Raw genomic sequence first — 21,830 nt, 5'->3', positions numbered from 1 at the left:
ATCATCTAAATCTTCCCAGTTATCAGAAAATACTTTTATCTTTTGGCATAAACTCTGTTTCTAAAATTCCTTCCTTCCTCTCCCCTGATGTGAAGTTCAGAGGATCCAATATTGGGATGGAAAGGTGATGAATATGGCAAGTAGTGTTAGGATTTCAAGAGTGTAGATGTGATTCCATGTCCCCAGGCCCCTACTGCCACTCCAGGTCTCAAAGTCCATTATTAGAGATCCATGACTTGCATTTTCTTCAGTTTTCAAGCATTTCCCCCTCTTACAAGCACTTATATCTCCAGAGAGGAACCTGCTGTAAACCCTTCCAGGAGAATGGGATTCCTTTACCACTACATTTGGGAGAGATACCAGATAGATTATATGGGAAAAGTGAAGAGAGGTAAAAGAGCAACATCACTATTATCACAATTTTGTTAAGAGCTCTTTCCTAAAATAGTTAAAAGAAATTTAAATAAGATGTTAAAAGGAACATACGTTTTGTGCATATTTATTTATTGCCAACCCTGTTTCACATGCTTTATTTTGGTGGTCTCTTTTAATCTTTAAACAGCCCTGTGAAGTGTCAGGTATGGGATTTTATTCTACCCAAACTATAAGCTAGTAAATTAATCTGTTAATGTTGAAACTGGATTGTCCAGTGTGTATTCATATTTTATTTCTGATGCTTGCAGATGAGACTCCTAGGTGAGAGACAAAAGATTTTTTTACTCATGTTGCAGCAAAAAGCATGAGCACCATCATTTTGTGCCAGATCCATTTATGACTCAAGGTCCAACAAGGTAAGCCAGTAGGGGTCCAGATGGATACTATGCCCACAGTTGTTTTGTACCATAAATGGGGAATCTACTACCATTTTTATAGCAAGTAGTGAATAATCATGCCCTTTGTTCTGGAGGGAGACATTACCTCATCCCTCAGGGTTGCTTGGTGCAAGTACAACTCTGAGAAACTGCCTCGGCCCTGCATTCTTGGCATACCCTCCGTGCCAAGTGTGAGTATAAGAGACTCATGGAGAATTGTCTCTCCCAACACAAAATATGTGTTATTATTGTTATCTCACAAACAAGAAATTTGAAGTGAAAGAAAGTTGGACAACTTGTCTAAGGACACAAGAAATAGTGAGGGCAAGATTCAAATTCCTATCTATATTTGAAAGCCTGTAATCTTCCCACCATATGCTGCTATCCACTGGAAAGGCTACTAGAAAAATAATTATACCTTAATATTTTTATTTATTTATTTTTTTAAATTTTTATTTATTTATGATAGTCATACAGAGAGAGAGAGAGAGAGAGAGAGAGAGAGAGGCAAAGACATAGGCAGAGGGAGAAGCAGGCTCCATGCACCGGGAACCCGATGTGGGATTCGATCCCGGGTCTCCAGGATCGCGCCCTGGGCCAAAGGCAGGCGCCAAACCGCTGCACCACCCAGGGAAACCCCCTTAATATTTTTAAATCATGAATTAATAAGAAAACAAAGGCAGGGGCACCTGGATGGCTCAGTTGGTTGCGCATCTGGCTCTTGGTTTCAGCTCAGATCATGATCTCATGGGTCATGGGATCGAGCCCAGGGTATGGCTCCACTCTCAGCAGGGAGCCTGCTTGAAGGTTCTTTCCCTCTGGCCCCCCTCACTTGTGTTCTGTGTTCTTTCTCTCTGGCCCCCCTCACTTGTGTTCTGTGTTCTTTATTTATCATATAAATAAATAAATGTTAAAAAAGATAACAAGAGCAAACATTATTAAAAAAATTAACAGAAGTAGTGGGATTTCTGCTGGACATCTAAATATGTTGATTCATTCATTCTTTTACAAAAGTTACTAAAAACTTTCTATGTATCTTCTCTGTGGTAGGAATAGATGGAGAATATGAAGAGAAAGCAGGAGAAAAAGAGGAAAAAGCAACATCCTGGTAAGTGAAATGTCTTGGTACCACTTTGTACAACAGTGCTCCGCATTGGTGAACTCAAAACTTGAGACTGTAGAACTTTGACATCCAGAAAGGTTGCTTTTCCTGAACTCCTAATGACTTTAAATTGGAAGTCACTTCAACCTTCTTCCTGTGGCCTCTCTGGATCTTTGGTTTCATTGAAGTGTAACCTAGGGAGTAGCTGTAGAAATTTATCATTGCATGAAACAAGAAGATACATTTGATTCAGAAACAATCTTCTTTTTAAAGTCCAAGTGTTAAAAAACACTTAGAATAAATTTTAATGTGATGTGTTGTTTTGATTCAGAAACAATCTTCTTTTTAAAGTCCAAATGTTAGAAGAGTAAAATTTACTTAGAGTAAATTTTAATGTGATGCATTGGAAGGATTCTTTCAATCTGAACTCTGTACTCATGCCAAAGGACTAACTCATTAAGTTCTCAAAAGTCTCCAAGGAAGAAGATGATGATCACAGTGCTAAATTGTGGCACTTCCATACTTCTGATAAAAGCTGAGAATGTAAAAAATTTGTGATTCTTTGAATCACTTATCTAAACACATTATTGTCATAAAGAATTATGGTTGTAGACCTTGGAACAGAGAAATTCTCAGCTTCTGGAAAGCCTAGGGAAAATTTTAAGTGTGAGCCTCTTCTACTGCCGCATTCCTATCTCTTCCATTGATTTCATCTAACGACTTTGAATTCACTCCTAGAGATCTTTGTCTGGAATTAAGTCTATATTGAAAGTCAAAAAAGCAATTGATATGCTTATGTATCCATGCCTATAAAAATGTCTAGAAGCACATTTATCTACCCAAATGTGAGCTGTGGTCCTTGATGCTGTGGGATCACAGGCCATTCTTTGTATCCTTACCTGAGGTCAGGATGCCTGTGGTGGAGAAGGACTTTTCTCTTTGCCTTTGGTTTTCCATTTTGCAGTTTGCTCACCCTTGCAGACAGCACATGTGTATGTCTTCTTTAGTGCTGATGGGGGAGTGTCTGAGGGTGAGAGAGGAAGGGAAAAGTGGGCATGAAAGTAACTGGGGGTACCAGCTTGGCCAGGAGACTTTCCCTTCTGCCTCGGAGGGTATTTGAAGGAGTAGGGTTGTTGTTTCTTTTGGCCTACAGGCCTTTTTGCACATTTGTTTGACAATTATTTACCGAGTGATTTTAAGTGCCATGCACTTTCTAGTTATTGGGGATCTAGCAGTAAACAAAGCAAATTTCCTTCTTCATGGAATTTACCTTCCAGAAGAAAATCGAAAAATTAAAAGAATAGAATATGTCACATTATGAAAAATGATGGGAAGGAAAAAACAGGAGTGAAGCCGATGGAGAGTGAGTGAGGAAGAAGGTGAAGGAGCTATGTTCTAACAGTAAAGAGGGAGATCCCCTCTGAGGAGGGGTTATCTGGGTAGAGACCCCAAGGAAGCAAGGGAAAGAGCTGCTATTCCAGGCAGAGGGAATAGCACACAAAGGTCCTAAGATGTTTATGGAAGTCTTTCGACTTCGCAAGGAGCAGTAGATCAGTCAATATATCAGGGAAGAGTGAGTGTGCTGGGGATTATAGAAGAAGACAGGGGGTGTCTGGACCCCAGGCCACATACAGCCTTGCTGGCCACAGTGTGGTGACCTGTAAATGTTACCTGAATGACATAGGAAGCCTCTGAGGAATTTTTGATGGGAAAGTGACCTATTATGATGTATTTTAGAAGAATCACTGCTATCCTGTCTAATATAATTTATTTGAATACACTAGACAGTGAGTTCTAACACCTAATGACCTCTTTTTCATTGAGTGTTGAAGAAATAAATCCTTAATATGTTACTGGGTATATTTGAGAATTATATTCAATGTTGTAATAGATTAGGAAGTGATGTTTTCTGGAGAAGAAAATAACCAAAGGGAGATCAAGAAAGCCATTTGCCCCACTCTTGCTGATGGATTCAGATTTTAGTTCCCGTATACAGGTGTGCGAGCAGTGTGACTAGTTCCCTGTAAGTATACTCCTAGTACGATCTCCATTATGCTGGGAGTTTCCTCGTGTGGAGTTTCCTCCATAAGCTGGGTGTCACATAAACTAGGGGGTTAGGAGGCATCCTAGCAGTGATTCTCCAAGTGTGGTCCCCAGAGCAGCAGTATCAACATCCCTGAGAAGTTGTTAAGAATGTAGATTCTTAGTCCCCGCCCCAGACTTGCTGAATCCAAACCCGCATGCTAGCCAGCTCCCTAAGGGAACTCTGAGCATGTTAAAATTTGGGAATAACCCCATTATGGGGTCTCGGCATGGGTGGAGCACCTGGCCTGTGTTGTCAGCAGGCTACAGGGCATCGCGGAGACTTGGAGCATTTTGCGGTAGATCCATGTAGGGCCCTGCTTTGTCCCTCATTTCTGGCTGCAAGCTCTTTCCAGTCAAGTCCTTCCTCTCCCTCGGCTAATTTCTGTGCCATTCTCAGGCCCGCTGCCTGCGAGGGTTCTGCTGCTGCTTTGTCAAATGGGGCTATGGGATGTTTTGTGGTGTTATCGAAACTCAGGCTACTTAGGGCCTCTTTCAGCTTCACAAAATTATCCTGTCACTTCCTTGTTACTTTGTGGCTTGGGAACTGGTCCTCATGTGTTCATTTTTCTTATGGGGTCCTGGTGTTGTCTTAGCCTAAGAAAGGGAGCCCAAGTTCTCTCTGCTCTCTGATTACCCCAAACTTAAGTGAAGTTTCTGTTCCTACTGTGGTGGGCTCCTAGATGCTAGGGCAGCTTCAGGATTTCTTTTCAGCATTCTCTAGTGTCTGAGCTCTTTTCACTTGCCATCTCCCTTCAGTTATTGAGGCAATGCTTTCTAGATTCAGGCAAGAAAAGTTGCGTTGCTTTAAAAGTAACTCAACTAGGGCACCTGAGTGGCTCAGTGGTTGAGCGTCTGCTTTCAGCTAAGGTCGTGATCCTGGGGTCCTGGGATCAAGTCCCACAGGGAGCCTGCTTCTCCCTCTGCCTATGTCTCTGCCTCTCTCTGTGTGTCTCTCATGAATAAATAAATAAAATCTTAAAAAAAAAAGTAACTCACCTATAGCACAGGCCATCCAACATCAAGGTAGACAAAGACACTTTGGGGAAAGATCACAAATGTTATCTTCTCTCCCCCTCACTGACAAAACCACTGTGCTGCTTTAAATACTTATTGGAAAAATATTAAGATTACAGTACATCTTCTTTTAAGAAATTCACCTGTGGGGGTGCCTGGGTGGCTCAGTTGGTTAAGTGGCTGAGTCTGGATTTCAGCTCAGGGTGCTATCTCCAGGTGGTGAGATCGAACCCTATGTCAGGCTCCCTGCTCACTGAGGAGTCTGCTTAAAGATTCTCTCTCTCCTTCTCCCTCTGCCTCTTACCTCACAAATCAATCAATAAATCTTAAAAAAAAAAAAAAGAGAGAGAGAAATTTACCTGTGTATGTGCCAGATGCCTGTCAGGTGGTTCTTAGATACTCCAAATTTGGGAAGCCCAAATTTGTAGATTTGTATAATTTGAGTTAACTGTGATAAATAACTGAGGTCACCCACCACTTTGCTCTCATTGACTACTCCCCAATTCCTCATGGGCCCAGTGAACCATGATGCTGACCTTTTGGTTGTGACTGCATCATTTCTATAGTAAAGTCTGCTTTTTAAAGTTCTCCTTAGCTTGCAACAATGAAAGTATATTAGGTATTGTAAATATAAAGGCATTGTAAACATGAATGCAAGTGAATGAATGAAATTTTGATTTTGAGCTGACCTGGATGATCAAAATTGTCTTATGATAAATTTAAAACTTGGGAATGAAGCCAAAAAGAAAAAAAAGATAAATAATAATTTTGTTGATTTCTGAGAAGAAATTTCAGAATTCCCAAGGGAGTCTTGGAATCAAGTTAAGAATATACTTTCTTTCTGGGGACAGTTGGGTGGCTCAGTGGTTGAGCATCTGCCTTAGGCTCAGGTCATGATCCCGGGGTCCTGAGGTCAAGTCCTGCACTGGGCTCCCTTCAAGGAACCTGCTACTCCCTCTGCCTGTGTCTCTGCCTCTCTCTCTCTACCTCTCATGAATAAATGAACAAAATCTTAAAAAAAGAGTATATTTTCTTTGAATCTCTGGGGTCAGTAGTTTTATTTTTATGTGCCACGGAACCATGATCTTCAGATCTGTGGCGCCGTGTGTTACCCATCCTTTTCCTTTCTGTATGAAATGTATTCATGCGTTTTTTTTTTTCCAGGGGGAGTGTATGGTCTTATTTCTGGAGGGAAAGGAGTCTGTACTTGGATGTGAAATGAAACAGTTCCTGGGGATGATGAGGCTGATTGCAGTTGAAATGTTTTTACGACAAGCTGGGTGTCATCAATCCTTGTAAATATGTGACTTGTAATCACTATTTTGGAAGAAAAAGTTACATCAGCTCATTTTCAGTCTTGCCATAATCCATGGTAATTTGGAGTGGTCAGAATCTAATCAGGCCCACTTTTGATAGACTTTCAAAATAAGGTGTCTTCTCAGCTCTCCAGCCTCACACGGCACCCACATTGAAGAAGCTAGGAACTTACAGCAGAACCTCAAAATAAAACGCCCCCCCCCGTTCTATTAGAAGGTGATTGTCCACACTATATTTTTTATTCTCCAGATTCCTTTCCACAGTGGACATTCATGGCTTTTGCTAACATTAATGCTGAATAAAAGTTTTGAAATGTAGGAGAGGGATTAATCCCTTGGAAAATATTTTTTTTTAAAGTTCTGATCTTTTCTAATCTATGAATTGTTGGAAAGGCCTCTCACACTGTCTCCCAGTATGGTTTTTTTTTTTTTTTTTTTTTTTTGCGGGGTGGGGGGTGGAGTGTGGAGGGCTACATTACTGAAGCCAAGCTGATTAAGACTAATTTTGGTTAAAATAAATTCGTGCCTGGGCAGACAACCAATGTTCAGAGTCTCAACCAGGGGCGATTAAAATGAGATTCATGTTATGATGGAGACTTAATAACAACGGCAATGTTTGACATAATTTTGATGAACCAATGGCAACATAATGTTCCCAGTGTGTCAGACTATCCTAGAATTTATTTGCTATATTTTATCTCACTTAGAGTTGCTCTTTGATTCTGACACATCATTCTCTCTGGTAATGGTTTCAAATCAGCCTGTCTGATTCATGGCAGCACAGGGAAGGTTTTCTCAGGAGTCAGTAGGATGATTGTTGAAAAAAAAAACAGAGAGACAGATGGTAGACTTTATTTTACTGGCTCATCTGCTTTTGTAGAGAATGATTATACATTAAAAGTAAGTGGCATTAGAAGTCGTATCTAACTGAGGTTCATCTCACATGTTTCCATGAATTTTTTTTGGAAAAATTACTTTATGAAGCCTTAAGAAGTACTGAATATAGTTAAATATAGTCCAGAGTTAGATACAATTTAATAATAGTCCAATTCCAAAACAAAAGTTGTTATAGGTGAGGCCATGAAATTTCCTAACACTTGATTTTAATACATTGCACTAAGTTTCTAAAACTCAGAGGAACCAATATTTACAGCAGATGGAGTATTTATGAAAAATCTGCCATCAGGTATATATGTATATATATGTATATGTGTGTGTATCTGTGTGTGTGTGTGTGTGTGTGTGTGTGTGTGCATAGAACCCAAGATGATATGAGCTAAGAAACAGATGTAGGCTTTAGACTGGGATCCCCGGAGGACCTGCAGCCTGAGATCCTGTGAGGCTCGAGGGGTGGTGGGAGGCGGCAAGGGGGGGGGAGGTGCGTCAGAGGACAGCTCTGTCTCCACCTCTAATAAACAATCTATAGACACCCCTCCTCAAAAAAACTTAAAATACAGCATGAGGAACAGCCTAAAACATGAGTGAGTATGGGGAGCAGACCCCTGAGGACATGGTCATGATGTGACCTGGTGCTGGTGCAGATCTGAGAGGTCATTTGCTCCAACACGTCTAGTCTTCTTACTACCTTGTCGTTAGGTAAGAATTTAGTGTTTGCTTAAACATCTAGAGTGGTCAGGAACTCTCTCTTTCTACTTGTAGACGGTTTAACTGTGACATAATTCTTCCTTCTTTTGAGCTGATATTGACTCCTGAGTACTGTAACTCATCAATCCTGGCTATGCTCTTTGGAAGCAGCACAAAACTAACTGATGTCCTGTTCTACCTGGCAAATATCTTGGATCTGAGCTAGAATGACATGTCTTCTACAGGCTAAATATTCCTAATTTCTTGGATCATTCCCCATATGAAGTGGATTGGGTCCTGTCTCATAAGCCCTCTGAATTAGAAGAACTTGGAAAAGATGGAAAGTTTAGTTTAAATTTGCTTTACCCACTTATGTGGCCCAAACATTGAATATTCAGTACCAAGCTGATAAAAATAAAAGAATCTTGTTAATTTGTTAACTTGTTAACTTGTTAATTTCTTAAAGAAGGAGTAGTGGCAGCAAAAGGCCATCTCCTCGTTCTTGTCCTGGGCAGCACAGCCTTAGATCCTAGGGCCTGTCTCTCTACAGACACTCAACAGATACGCAGGAGACTTCGTGGCTCTATCTTGGCCTTTTTTAAAAAATTTTTATTTATTTATGATAGTCACACACACACACACACACACACACACACACACACAGAGAGAGAGAGAGAGAGAGAGAGAGAGAGAGAGAGAGGTAGAGACACAGGCAGAGGGAGAAGCAGGCTCCATGCACCGGGAGCCCGACGTGGGATTCGATCCCGGGTCTCCAGGATCACGCCCTGGGCCAAAGGCAGGCGCCAAACCACTGCGCCACCCAGAGATCCCTCTTGGCCTTTTAAATAAAGTTTACTCACCCATTATCACCCTGGATGAGGCTTATAAATGCCAGGATTTCTAGATGAGACGTTTCTAGAACTCTGATGGAGGTTTAGCTATCTGTCCAGATAAGGATTTGCCAGGCATCCTTGGGGTGGCGATGTGAGCACAGTGATTGAACCAGAGCCTTTTCTCTCTTTCCTAACACGGTGGAGTTTCACATGTGATATTGGTGATTGGAAACACAGTTCTGCAGCTGGAAGACTGTTCATCGACCAAGATGGTTTACATCTTTCTCTCTTTTCTTCCTCTCCTCATCTCTGAGCCACTTTTGATCTCATCTCCCTGATTCTGAGGCAATAGATTGTGTGCCTCACCAGAATTCTGTTACTTGACCATACAAGGTCCATTTTTACAGAGGGGTAACTCAGGGAGGAGATAATAAAGGGATGATTAAAACCTGGCAAGATTTTGTGGGACCACAGGTGCAGGGTCTTGAGATAATCATTCTTCATTTCATGAGGGTTAAAATCATCAGCCTATTACGGCCTTCCTCCTGTTTTATTTCATTTTTTTCTCATCTCTTCTACATGGGCACCTAGTCTAATGTGTTTGGTACATGTCCTTGGTCACATACGATCTCATGTAAAACACATGGTGTTTCATTTATCTGTGTTTAGTTGGCATACCTAGTATGGTGTTTCCTAACTGTTTCTATATGCGATTCTAGTCCAGTGTTTCTGATGCTGCAGTGATTTCCATGATGGGTGGCCTTCCACCCAATATTCTTCTTCTCCTTCCTCACCTGAACTCAATTCTCTGGTATTGCAAGGTCTGTGATGCTAGGATAAGAATGCTTATAGATCCGTGTGAGGTTGAGGGTGTTCCCCGGGAACGGAATCCTGGTTGTGCAGAGCCATCAACTCTAGGAGAGCTGCAGTGGGCCGGTTTACACTCTTATTAGTAGAAGACGACGTGCTCATCTTCTTATATTCTTGTTAACACTAGATATTTTCTGGCTGCCCAATTTTTGAATATGAAATGGCATCAGCTTTCCTACTTCTGATTACAAATGAGGGCAGGGCATCTCTCTATGTATTTGTCAACCATTTGTGAATATTCTGTGAATATTCTATTTTTCTATTGAATTTCATGTCTTTTCCTAGTTGATTTGGAAAACCTAGCTGTTTATTCCTCATACAAATCCTCTAGATGTTTCAGACATTGCAAATATTGTAAAAAAATTTCGACTATATCTGGGTTTTGTTGCTAATATTTTGTTTAAGATGTTTGCTGTCTTCCTTTAATTGCAAGTGAGAGTGAAAGTTGGGTAAGAGAGGGGCACCTGGCTGGCTTGGTCAGAAGAATGTGTGACTTGATCTTGTGGATTCAAGCCTCACACTGGGTGTAGAGATTACTTTAAAAAAATTTTTTTTAAAGAATTTTTTAAGAAAAAAAAAAGTTGGGTAAAAAAGGTTCTTGTTGCTTTCCTGTGGAAAGTTCCACAAGGACCTTCAGTTTACTAATTTAAATCCCCATGTGCAAATGTGTCTCCCAGATGTCAGCCAGAGCCCTCTCTGAAGAGCCACATGAAATTGCTTTGAGAAACTCTTCTCTCAATTTTTTGGAACCAAACAAAGCAAGCTTCAGAATTCTATGAATTGTGGAATAATTATATTATCAAGATACCCTTTGCTTTGGGGCTCTCCTGCTCCTATCAACATGATATGTTGGTGTCCCTTTTCATTTGTTTCCATGAGAAATTCACCTGTACTGTACATTTGCCAATTTTCATTTGATTATCTGAAGCTGAGGGAGTTATGGCATGGTGTCACATCTTGAAGCCTAAGTGCTTCTGTCACTTGGTTCCTTGTCCTCCCCCTGCCTTCCTCAAACTCTATTGCTATAAATTCTTTTCCTCTTGTTATGCAGAGCAGTATGGCTCTCCCCAAACTTAACTGCTCACACCCCAAATTGCTTAGTAAAACAAAAATGTCCTGTTGTTAGACTGACACATCAACAAGCCAGCTAGGGTATAAATAGGTCCTGCAAAGAGAAATTACTCTTTAATATTGCAACACCTGCAAGTGGTTTTGCAATAGATACAAACTAGTGAGAGGTGAGGTGGTAGCCTTTCTTCAGAATGCATGTTTTTTTCATTAGAGCAGGTGAGCCTTTTGGGGAGGAGGATGGTGAATATTTCCAGAGCAGTGATGCCTTTTCCTTCAGAGCCTAAAGCTTTGTGCTGTCTTAGTGCAGGTTGTAAAAAGAACATGGATCTTGGAACTCTATGGCACCTTGGCACTTGTCAGCTGTTTGATGTTGGAGAAGTTGCTTATTCACACTGAGCATCCATTTCCCCATTGTCAAATGAAGATACTAACACCTAATAGGTTTGGTTGGAGTATTAGAGGTCATGTAGAGGGCCTGGTATGCTTCCTGGCACAGAGTAGGAGTTCACTACAAGGTGGGCCATTATTATACACTCCAGCGTGACAGTGAAGAAGTCTGGAGGACAGCACAAACTATACATCCTTTGGGATGGCTGCTGGGACTCTTGAGTGACAAGTAACTGATGAGTGGTACTTTTGTCAAAGTGCTGGAGAAAATGAAACTGAATTTTCTGAAATGTTCGATTGGATTCTCACAAGGAAGCTTACTTACCAATGAATGATCCTGGGTGGTCTTGGGTTCTGTATCTTTTGATATGATTTATTGTTACAAAGATTCTAATTGGCTCTCACTTTAGGGAATGGAAAAGACATTCCAAAAGCTCTATTCAAGGCTAAACATGCTCACAGGAGAATTCATAAAATCCTTAGAATTCAGAGAAACTACATATCTGCGATAACTGTGATAAAAACTACATATCTGCAGTATCTTTCTAGGACTCAAGATAAAACTAACAAGTGCTTTTCAAATCTCTGTATCCATTGGGGTCTGTGGGCACAAGGATTTTCAAATTCTCTATCTTGAGGGTTTACTCTATATGCATCTGCCTCCCTCATTGTGATTAGTGTTATGAACAAGAAAGTTAAAAGAAAATAAAGGAGGAAATTATCCATCTGTCTTGAAAGAAGAGTATTCATTGCAACCTCATCTGGCTTAATTTTTCATAGATTTGGTTTCCACAAATGCTTGCACCAGAGCGAAATTGTATATGAAAAATTATTTTAAAAACCCATTGGCTCCTATAAAATTTTCAGCTAGATATTTATATAGAAAAAGATTTGCCCTTGAAATGAGCCACCTATAAGAAAAACTGAGAAGTATAATGAAAAGAACAGTCTATGTATTTTTTCAACTACTGCAAGAAAATATAGCCAGATGGACAGTTTACATGACCATTTTGCATTAAATTAAAAGCCCCTATACACACAAATTCATGATACAGTGAAATATAGGTTTGGTTCATTGGTTGAGCTTCATGATTTTCTTTGGAGCTTTGAACTACTATGCTCTTTCTCCAGATAATCAGAAGATCGTGTTGGTTGGAGGGACCCCTGTGTCAGATCATTGCAAGATCTTCTAAGCTCCATTGCTCTTTCCAAAAAGGCCAGGACTAGTTGTTTCACCCCATTTGCCACCTGGTCTGCCACCCAGTCTAGATGGGCTCTGCCCAACTGTGGAAGTGAACATTGACTTTCCCCATCTGGGGGATTGCTTTTTTTTGCTCCTGAAGCATGAGACCACAGGACCTGCTCTGTGGCCAGGCATGTACCGTGTAGATGGAGAGGGGAGTCAGCCTTAGTTTTGATAATGAGAGATGAGTATTAGTAGATAAATTCTTATTTCTCCACTCTCAGATGAACTATCCTGAGATACAATAGTTCATCTGGCCCTTCAGAAATTAGTCTTGCATGACTGAGCACCCTATTGTGCTTGGTATGACCAGCTCAGCAATGCACCCATGTATATACTCTTTCCTACCCGGACTCATGCTCTTTCTACTCCACTCTTGTTTCTCGCGGGGCTACTTTCCCTAATAGTATGGTAGCACATACCCTTGCTTTCTGGGTAGCACATACCTAGCAATGCAAAAACTGGCTAACACAGCTTTCTTCTCCTTTTAGTATAACATCCATATGATGCCTACCAACACAGGCTTCATTGATGATTTCATCAGTATATAGTGTAAATGGATTCAATACATAGAGCATTTTTATCCAGCCCATGGATCCTCAGAGACACACATTTGAAAGGTATCCGTAACACTCAACATTTCAGTAGCTTTACTGACTTTTGCTTTGGTTTGAACAAACATATTGCATGTGTCAGATCTTGTGTACAGGAACCCAATGACAGGTCCACTTATTTACAAAGCTAACATGCTCTGGGTAGCTAAGTATGAAGCCACGGTGATTTGTCATTGTGAGGCGGGGAAGCAAAGCAACTTCATTCTGTTTTTTTCTTCATTCAAGATTATTGGAATTCTCCAGGTTTGTGAGATCACACCAGCTCCATAGCCTGAATCAAACTATTAGATACCACATTAATTTTGGACTAGCTTTGCCTATGTAAAAAGGGGTTAAGAACTGTACCTAGCTAAAACTCTCCCAAACAAAAGGAATAAAGTAATTTTTTGAAAGAGGAAAATATGTTAATTAGGATGGAGTTGAAAGGTACATTATGGGTCCTGGGATTGAGCCCCACATCGGGCTCCCTGCTTGGTGAGGAGTCTGCTTCTCCCTCTGCCCCTTCTCCCTCTGCTTATGCTCTCAAATAAATAAATAAAATCTTAAAAAAAAAAGAGAGAAAGATACATAATGTAGAAAAGAGACAAATATAAAAGTGTACATGTCATTTGAAGAGAGAGCAAGAGGGCGCAGGAAATAGTATTCTGACCTGATCTAGCCCAGGAAAATAATAAATGCTTGCTCCATCTTACCTGGACTGCCTTCCTTCATGAGCCAGGTAGGATATAATCAGACAATCTCCTTTAGAAAGAGTTTTTTTTTGGTTCATGTCCTGGCCAAATTGTGATGAGCTTCCTCCGTATTAAGGAGACTCCGCTGCTCTACTGAAAATGGACATCCTCTCAGTCTTAGCTGTTGGTGTGGACATTTTCTTGCTTTTGCTTGCTGTTCTTCCTCCCCACTTTTTCTAGCAGCAAGACATAGAATTCATAGAATTTCCTTTGGGGAATCACCTGTCAGTCCGTAGTTTAGATAGGACTGATTATACAAAGCCCCCCCATCCCCTTTTCCAGGATATCAGAGGATTAAGCTAATTAGTATATATGTCCTCTGCAGCACGGTGATTGGCTCAGGAAAGGGCGTGTGACTGGAATTGGGCCAATGAGGATTAAGTCCAGGATTTTTACTGGAACTGCTGGGGAAAAGAAACACTTTTTAGTTGGTTTGGAGCTTTATGACTAATCTGGGAGGTGATGGGGTGGGGGGGGGCACCATAAGGTAGAAGGCTTGTGGGCATGTCTACAGAAAATATAGTTCTACAGAGGGAAATCTACACAAAAACATGAACAGGGGTATCTCCTGACAAATACTGATTGAGCACTCAGATTCAGCCATTCCTGACTCCTGAAGTTTTCAGATATTACAGTAAATAAATTCCCTTTATGCACAAGCCAGTTTGATTTAGCTTTTTTGTTACTCATCACAGAAAGAGTCCTATTTAACATGTGTAGGGTCATGGACATAGAGATACATATTGATAGCTGAGATGAGTATAATTCCATGAATAATATTTTGGAACATTTTGAGATAAGATGAATACTCCTGGAGCTGCAGAAATTTAATTCTTCCCTCCTCACCCCACCTCTGTGGCGCCTTCTGAGAATATAGTCCCCCATCAGCCTATCACTTCTCCCTGCTACCTCTATACCTTCCTCCTAAGGAAATGTATTTATTCTAGTAGATGCTTATGAAATAAATGCCCTTATATCCCAGTTTCCCTCCCTTTGAAGCAGCTGAGGTGAAAAGAGCAGGCAAACCTGTGCTTATTTAGAAAATAATAATATTTAAAGAAAGAGACTGGCAAGTATGTCCGTTATAAGCTTTTCTTTTTTCTTTTTTAGAATTGAAGCTTATGAGTTTATCTACGCCCACTATATTCATAATTACAATTTAATATTTGCATACAAAAGCTATGTAAAAATTCATTTTTCCCAAATATACAAATTTTCTTTTTTGGATAGTTTAAAACATTTGATCACAGATTTTAACAGAGTTTTAGGCTGAAAAAAATATTACCAACCTAGCAATATCACTTAACACTGTTTGCAAAACATGTATCTTCCAATGACTGTAAATCTTTTCCTACTTTGCAGTATTTTTCTGATTCTCAGGGCATGAAGACATTTTGAGGGGGAAAATGTGTTTTCTCTGGAGAAAACATAGAGAACTCGGCTCTATAATCAAATGAAAAATGCCAATTAGGAAGAACCAAAACAAAGAAGTGGTGTAACATCAGCTCAGTCATGCCCTTCTCTCTTCTGTATCAACAGTACCTGTGTAATTAAATAAAGTGTCTTCTTTTGTCTTTCATTGTGCTCCGTAATTGACATGAGTATTGTCTGCATCCTGAGGAGGACAGATTTATATTTGATTGTCTTGTGCATAAGGTGGGTCAGCTTTAACTGTGCGACGGAAAGCCACAAACAGCGTTTTACCTACACGATATTGCTCTTGAAGGCGGCATTAATTAATGTGGAAACACACTAGAAATGCACACTTTTTGCATTTGCAAACATTTATACAGCACAGTAAAAATTCTGTAATAAGGCCAAACCTTTTTTCCCCCCAGTCTGTTCTGTGTGTGTGTGTTTAATGTCTTTTTTTTTTTTTTTAAAGATTAAAGTAAAATGTCTCAATTGTAAAAAATACACACCGGGCAAATCCTTACCTGGATAATAAATATCTACATCACAGTACAATAAAATTTCTTCTCTATAAAATTTAAATATGGATTATAGTCTATCACTATCAAAAGAAACACTATGCTAATATTTCCATATTATTAAAATAACAGGAAAAATTACAAGCTTGTCTTAGAACCTGATGCCATAGCTGTTGAAAAGGGCAAAGAGATTCAAATGTCCATAAGTCCTCTCCTTCAGGAGAAGAGCCGCCGCTTGGTTATTCACTTAAATTCAGTTTGTGAAAAAGGTTTAGCCTTACAAATGCTGGCTACATTTCAAAAACCATAAGACCGATTTCATAATTTATGACTCATGCATCAAAAGGTCAATATGACACAAATAGGTTAGAGTTCCATAGAATAAAAATGGATCACTGACAATGACATGCTTTGAGGGTTCTCAGCAGTTCCACGGAGGCTGAGTCTCTCGGGGGCTCAGTGCTGTGGAGGCGCCAAGACTCGGGCACTGTCCACAGGGGAGCAATGCGAATGGCGTGGCTGGAGCGGAGCCCGGCGGTCCGTCCCGATGACCGACGGCCACGCTGCAGAAGGAACAGGTGTCACTTGGGGCACAGGTGAGGGGGTGTCACGGGGCCGAGGCATCAACACGGCAAGCACGTCATTGAGGACTGGGGCTCATGGGGACTAGAAAAAGCTCTGAGGCAGCACGTGGTGTTTTGAGCAGAATCATAAAGAAGAAAAGATCTTACTGTTTTCACTATTTCTTGAAATACTGCACAACTAAATTGAAGAGCAAAGTACACTTGAGGATTACAGACGCACACACTTGCACACCCCCCCCCCCAATCACTCATCCCCCAAAGTTAAGTGATTTATAAATAAGAATCCCAGTGGTACAGGTGTGTTCTCCTTTACTGGGATGTCTCCCCTCTGTGAAGGGTTTCAATCAGGTCCACACTTGATTTGAAAGGTGGGACAATATAAGAAAAAATGTTTAAAAAATTCCAGAGTAAACCCCTCCTGATTGAGTTTTATGAGATGGAGTCTTGAGATTCATTAAATACCTCAACCAGTTACAGAAGAAATGAATCATTTCGGCCCCAGGGTCATGATCCTTTGAGTCCTTACAGCCTTTCCTTTCAAACTGAAGTACTTTAAGGAGTGTCCTACTCAGCATAAAGCATTCAGCCTACAAGAGTTTTAGATTAGCAGTTTGCCTGGTTAAGGCAATCATTTAAGGATCCTAGGCTCAAACCGAAATGTCCTTGGGGTTGGCTGGATTACTGTAGATATACTGTACCATTTGGCCAATGCCCAGTTATGGTTAATCCCCAAAGGATTCAGATTTAGCCTCAGATCAGACTCTACTTCTATTTGAATCTGGGTGTGTCTCATGTTCTAGGGAATCTCTGTGACATGAATCGAGGAAACTTTCCCCTGGGAAGGCTTGATACCCAGCAGGTCTGTGAAACCTCCAGGACCCCACTTGCTTGCCTTCCTCTCCCCTTCTGAGAGAAGAGTTGCCTCTCAACGCACGGAGCTTCTTAGAGTTACCCTGGAGAGGTACTGTGTTTCAAAGAGTACTTCTCCAAGGAGAGTCAACAGAGCGAGCTAAGTTGCTAACAAAGCAAGGACTTCAGGAGACTGGCTAGAGGCTGCCTTAGAGAAAACAAAACAAAACCAACCGTCTGTAGATAAGTCAAAGCAGGTAATCTGCCCATGAACTTCATGTTCATAATCTTAATCTCTTCCCCTACTTTCTTTCTTTGCTTAGCTAGTTCCATAGCGATATTCTTGTTTCCTGTTCCTCAGAAGCCAGGATAATCACTTTTGCATATTAAACATATTTTTTTCCTTCTAGATTATTCCCAATCACACTTAGGTTTTTCAGTGCTGTTCCTCTTCTTTTTCCAAGGCCATTCTGCCTTTCCTTACATAATTGATGAGTACTGTGTCAAATTCTTGTTTTGACTCAATACCAAGTATGCTTTCCCTAATTGTTAAGAGGGCCATAATTTCTATCTAATCAAGCTAGAAATTTGAATATGAAAGGAACCATCAAATAGGAACAGATTTCCCCCCTGAAATTAGTACAATATTAAGGGTGGGAAGGATTTTAAAGTTCATGACTTTTCCCTAGGTGAGAAAACCAAGACTCAAGGTCACAGATCTACCAGCTGACAGAGCGCAAAGTAGAACTCAGGCACCCTGACTTCTGGGCAAGTTAAAAAAGAATTAATTCACTAGGTTTTCACGGTGACTTGCATTCCTTTGTTTTTAGTTAAATCTCATGGATATGGCTTATTTTCCCCAATGTTTCCAGGATAAGGCAGTTCAAGGCAAGTCAAAGAATAGTTTATGTTTACCACACCAGTGAAGAACAAGATACATTCAATTGCATGGGTACCATCTTGGCCCATTTTCTGGAGTTGAAATGATCAGGGGTCACCATGGGTTTTCTGGGCATGAGCTACTACAGCCTTTGTCATCAGGGAGGAGGGTGAGGCAAAGAAGGTGAATGTTTGTGTACATGGTCTGCAGGTTTTTTCTGTGAAATATCTGTCAGGGCAATGCTCTCAGAGGGACCTAGAGGGTCAGTGGCCAGACCCGGTTTGCTCAGTGATAGTCAAGCCTGAGAGTCAGAGGGAAAAGGGGACTAGGAAACATCTGTTTGTAGAGCAAAGACCTTGAGGATCTAAGACCAAAAGGAACCATGAGCACACGAAGAGACTCTCAGAACACTGCACCTTCTTCAACTCAGAATGTACTGCACTGATCTCTCCTCAAAATTCCTCCAGAACAAGACTCAAATTTCTGCTTGTTATCTCTCCTTGATTAGAAGATTTAATCCGTAGGGAGATCTGTTGTCAGCTCAGCAAAGATGCAATCAGGATTAAATAACTTCAGGAGTTTGGGAGATGACAGATCAGATGTCATTGAAAAGTGACAACGCTCTGCAAATTGGTTTGATTTTGGTGGAAATTTTCTCTGAGCCTAAATTGTGAAGAAGCCTTCCTACTCTGAGGTAATGCCATGTGGATTTTTGGAAACTGTCGAGTCACTGCCATTAGTGAAGCTTTTGAATTTCTTTGGGCTTACTGAGGAGAATTATTTCCCTCAGTCAGTCAAATACCTGCACATCTTTGAGAGTCACACTCTTGTATAACTTGAATGAAATCATAGGATTATAAAAATTAGAGTGAAAGGATAGTTGATTTTTCAGGAAGAAATGTTCCTATACATTCCAAGTTATGCTGCCAGGAGAGAATGAAGAGTGCTGAAAACAGCATGCTCTTGAATAGATAAAAATCAGTTCAGACCTTTCCCTAGAAAGCTGAAAGCCACATCTAACCAAAAAGGTCATCTGCGCCACGCTAATTTGAGCCCTGCAAAAATCAGGACTGGATCAGGATGACCATATTAATCTTGGCTTTAAGGCTTCATTAGTCTTCTGCTGTGCCATTTTGCTTGTTTGAGTCTCTGACCAGGGACAGATGGGAGCTGGTGATGGTTGGTGCTGGTGAATTAATGATTGTCCCCACCCCACCTCCACAACTGTAAAACCTTCAAAGCATTCACATCAAAGGACTGGAGAACAAAATGCAATAGTTACAAGTACCCGCATTCAAGGGGCAATTTCATCCATGTCTATGCTAAGGACTACCTCCCTTTACCCCCAAACAGTCCCTCCCAACACAAAGAAACAAAGGAACAAACAAAGAAGAGCTAGGCAATGGAATGAAATGACACCCAGTAGTGCTGTAGGAATTATGAGAATGAAGTCAATCAGTCTAATCCTCGAACACTTCCAAAAACAATGGGGGAAAGAGTTCGGTGGGGCATTCCACCTTCATGTGCAGGAAGCGGCTGGCATGGCAGGCTCCAATCATCCGCAGGTCTGTCACCTTCATCAGGAGTTTTGGCCAAAAGTGTGTCACATGATGTTTCCGATAATTGATATAGTGTTCAAAGGCCAGTAGGAAACTATCTTGGTATTTTTCTATTCTTTCAACGCAGGCGAGCCCTGGGCGGTCTGAGGGGGAAGAACAAAGATGAATGTTATTCAAAAGTGGAAAGGAGAAGCTTTGACTTGTCCAGTTCAAGCCATTTAATGTGAAGTGGGCAGATCAACTCCTAGGAATGAGTGTAGATATGAAACGAACTCTGGAGCACAGGGAAGTGTCACAATTAAAATAAAAGGAGTCAATGCTTTGTTTAGGTAAAAGTCTCCAGGTTAGACAAATCACCTGGGATTGGTGATGCCTCTCTCTTAAGGTGCAGGAGAAGCCCCACCATGAGAGTCAAAATACCATGCATAACAAGGGGAAGATTTTGAGTTGCCCCTAGCTGCCTGGCTGAGAGGTAAAGACAGGCATGGACATGCAGAGAAGGGGAGATGTGAGAAGAGATTGAAAACATTGCAGGAGGCCTGAATGCCAAGTGAGGAGTGTCACACAATAAGAAATTTTCATGAAGATAAAGAAGCACAATATCCAATTTTAGTTGTTTACCAGGCTGTAAGGAACCACTCCTTCCCTTCCCTTGTACATGTAATAAAACTGCTACCTGTAGCTGCCTTCCATTGGTGTGTTTTGGGGAATTAAATGAAAAGAAGAGATGTGAACCATGCTAGTATCACCCTGTGCAGAGAAGGAGAGAATCACTGTGGGAAGTTGGAGCTAGATAAGACCATGACCATGTAATGACCAAGAAATCTTAATAAGCCTTGCCTGGACTGCTGGCCTTCCCAAAATATGTAGAAAGGGACTCAAGGCAATTTCACAAAAATGATAAAGGCATGTCATGAGAAGGCTAGATGACTGGGGAAGATGCAGGATGCAAACACGTGGAATATGAAAGTGGGTACAGGGGAGTGTACCTCAACATAATAAAGGCCATATATGACAAGCCCACAGCTAGCATCATATTCAGTGGTGAAAGCCTAGAGGTTTTCCTCTAAGATCAGGAATAAGACAAGGATTCCTATCCTCAGTACTTTATTCCACATGGTACTACAAGTTCTAGTCAGAGCAATTAAGCAAGAAAAAGAGATAGAAGGCATCCAAATTGGAAATGAAAAAGCGAAACTGCCACTATTTGCAGATGACATGATATTATATATAGAAAACCAAGACTTTTCCAAAAAAACTGTTAGAATTAAGAAATGATTTCAGAAATGTTATAGGATACAAATTCAGTATACAAAAATCTGTTTCATTTCTATATATTAATAATGAATTATCAGAAAGAGAAATGAAGAAACACAATCCCATTTACAATAGCATCAAAAAGAATAAAATACCTAAGAATAAATTTAAGGAAGGAAAAGATCTATACATTGAAAACATAAGACATTGATAGAAGAAGCTGAAGGAGACACAAATAAATGAAAAGATACTCTCTGTACTCATGAATTGGAAGAATTAATATCATTAAAATATCCATTCTACCAAAAGCAGTCAACAGATTCCATGCAATCCCTATCAAAATTTCAATGGCATTTTCTGCAGAAATAGGAAAAACAATCCTAAAATTTGTATGGAAACACAAAAGAACCTGAATAACCAAAGCAATCTTGAGAAAGAAGAACAAAGCTGAAGGCATCATGCTCTCTGATTTCAAACTCTATTACAAAGCCATAGTAATCAAAACAGTATGGTATTGGTATAGAAACAGACACAAAGGTCAAAGGAACAGAATAGATAGCCCAGAAATATACTCATGCATATATGGTCAATTAACTTATGACAAAGGAACCAAGAATACAATGAGGAAGGGACAGTCTCTTCAGTAAATGATGATGGGAAGATTGGACAGCCACATGCAAAAGAATGAAACTAGACCCCTATCTTACACCATACAGAAAAATTAACTCAGAACAGATTAAAGACTTAAATGTAAGACCTAAAATCATAAAACTCCTGAAAGAAAATTTAGGTAGTAAGCTCCTTCACATTAATCTTGGTGATGATTTTTGTGGCTCTGACTCCAAAAGCAAAGGCAACAAAAGCAAAAATAAAGTGGGACTACATCAATTGAAAAAGTTTCTGCACAGCACAGGAAACCATCAAAAAATGAACAGGAAACCTATGGAATGGGAGAAAATATTTGCAAATCATATATCGGATAAGGGGTTAATATCCACAATATAAAATGGACTCATAGAACTCAATAGCAAGAAATCCTACAATTCATTAACAACTGAGCAGAGGTTCTGCAGATATTTTCCCAAAGAAGACATGCACATGGCCAACG

The 21,830-nt window shown here is 40.4% G+C and overlaps 1 protein-coding gene and 1 long non-coding RNA gene across 19 annotated transcripts in view; one reads left to right on the top strand and one right to left on the bottom strand.

Moving 5' to 3' along the window:
* The first annotated feature begins 729 nt into the window (after nt 1-729).
* On the top strand, nt 730-6,599 carry LOC129506883 (uncharacterized). The gene is made up of 3 exons (XR_008663895.1): nt 730-791; nt 1,863-1,920; nt 6,178-6,599. It is a non-coding gene; the product is annotated as an uncharacterized LOC129506883 (long non-coding RNA).
* An 8,141-nt stretch (nt 6,600-14,740) lies between these two features.
* The window catches only part of THRB (thyroid hormone receptor beta), a 377,890-nt gene continuing 370,800 nt past the window's right edge, over nt 14,741-21,830 (bottom strand). For all 18 annotated transcript variants that reach the window (XM_055321024.1, XM_055321023.1, XM_055321028.1 and 15 more), the window contains one exon: nt 14,741-19,608. In XM_055321024.1, the coding sequence (XP_055176999.1) occupies nt 19,367-19,608 (242 nt within the window). In that variant the 3' untranslated portion in view covers nt 14,741-19,366. The remainder of the gene's footprint in view (nt 19,609-21,830) is intronic.

Source organism: Nyctereutes procyonoides, unplaced genomic scaffold, assembly GCF_905146905.1.
Source record: "Nyctereutes procyonoides isolate TBG_1078 unplaced genomic scaffold, NYPRO_anot_genome, whole genome shotgun sequence".
In the NCBI taxonomy this organism is placed as follows: Eukaryota; Metazoa; Chordata; class Mammalia; order Carnivora; family Canidae; genus Nyctereutes; species Nyctereutes procyonoides.
The sequence above is the reverse complement of the archived record's forward strand: the minus strand, read 5'-3'. Positions and strand labels throughout refer to the sequence as shown.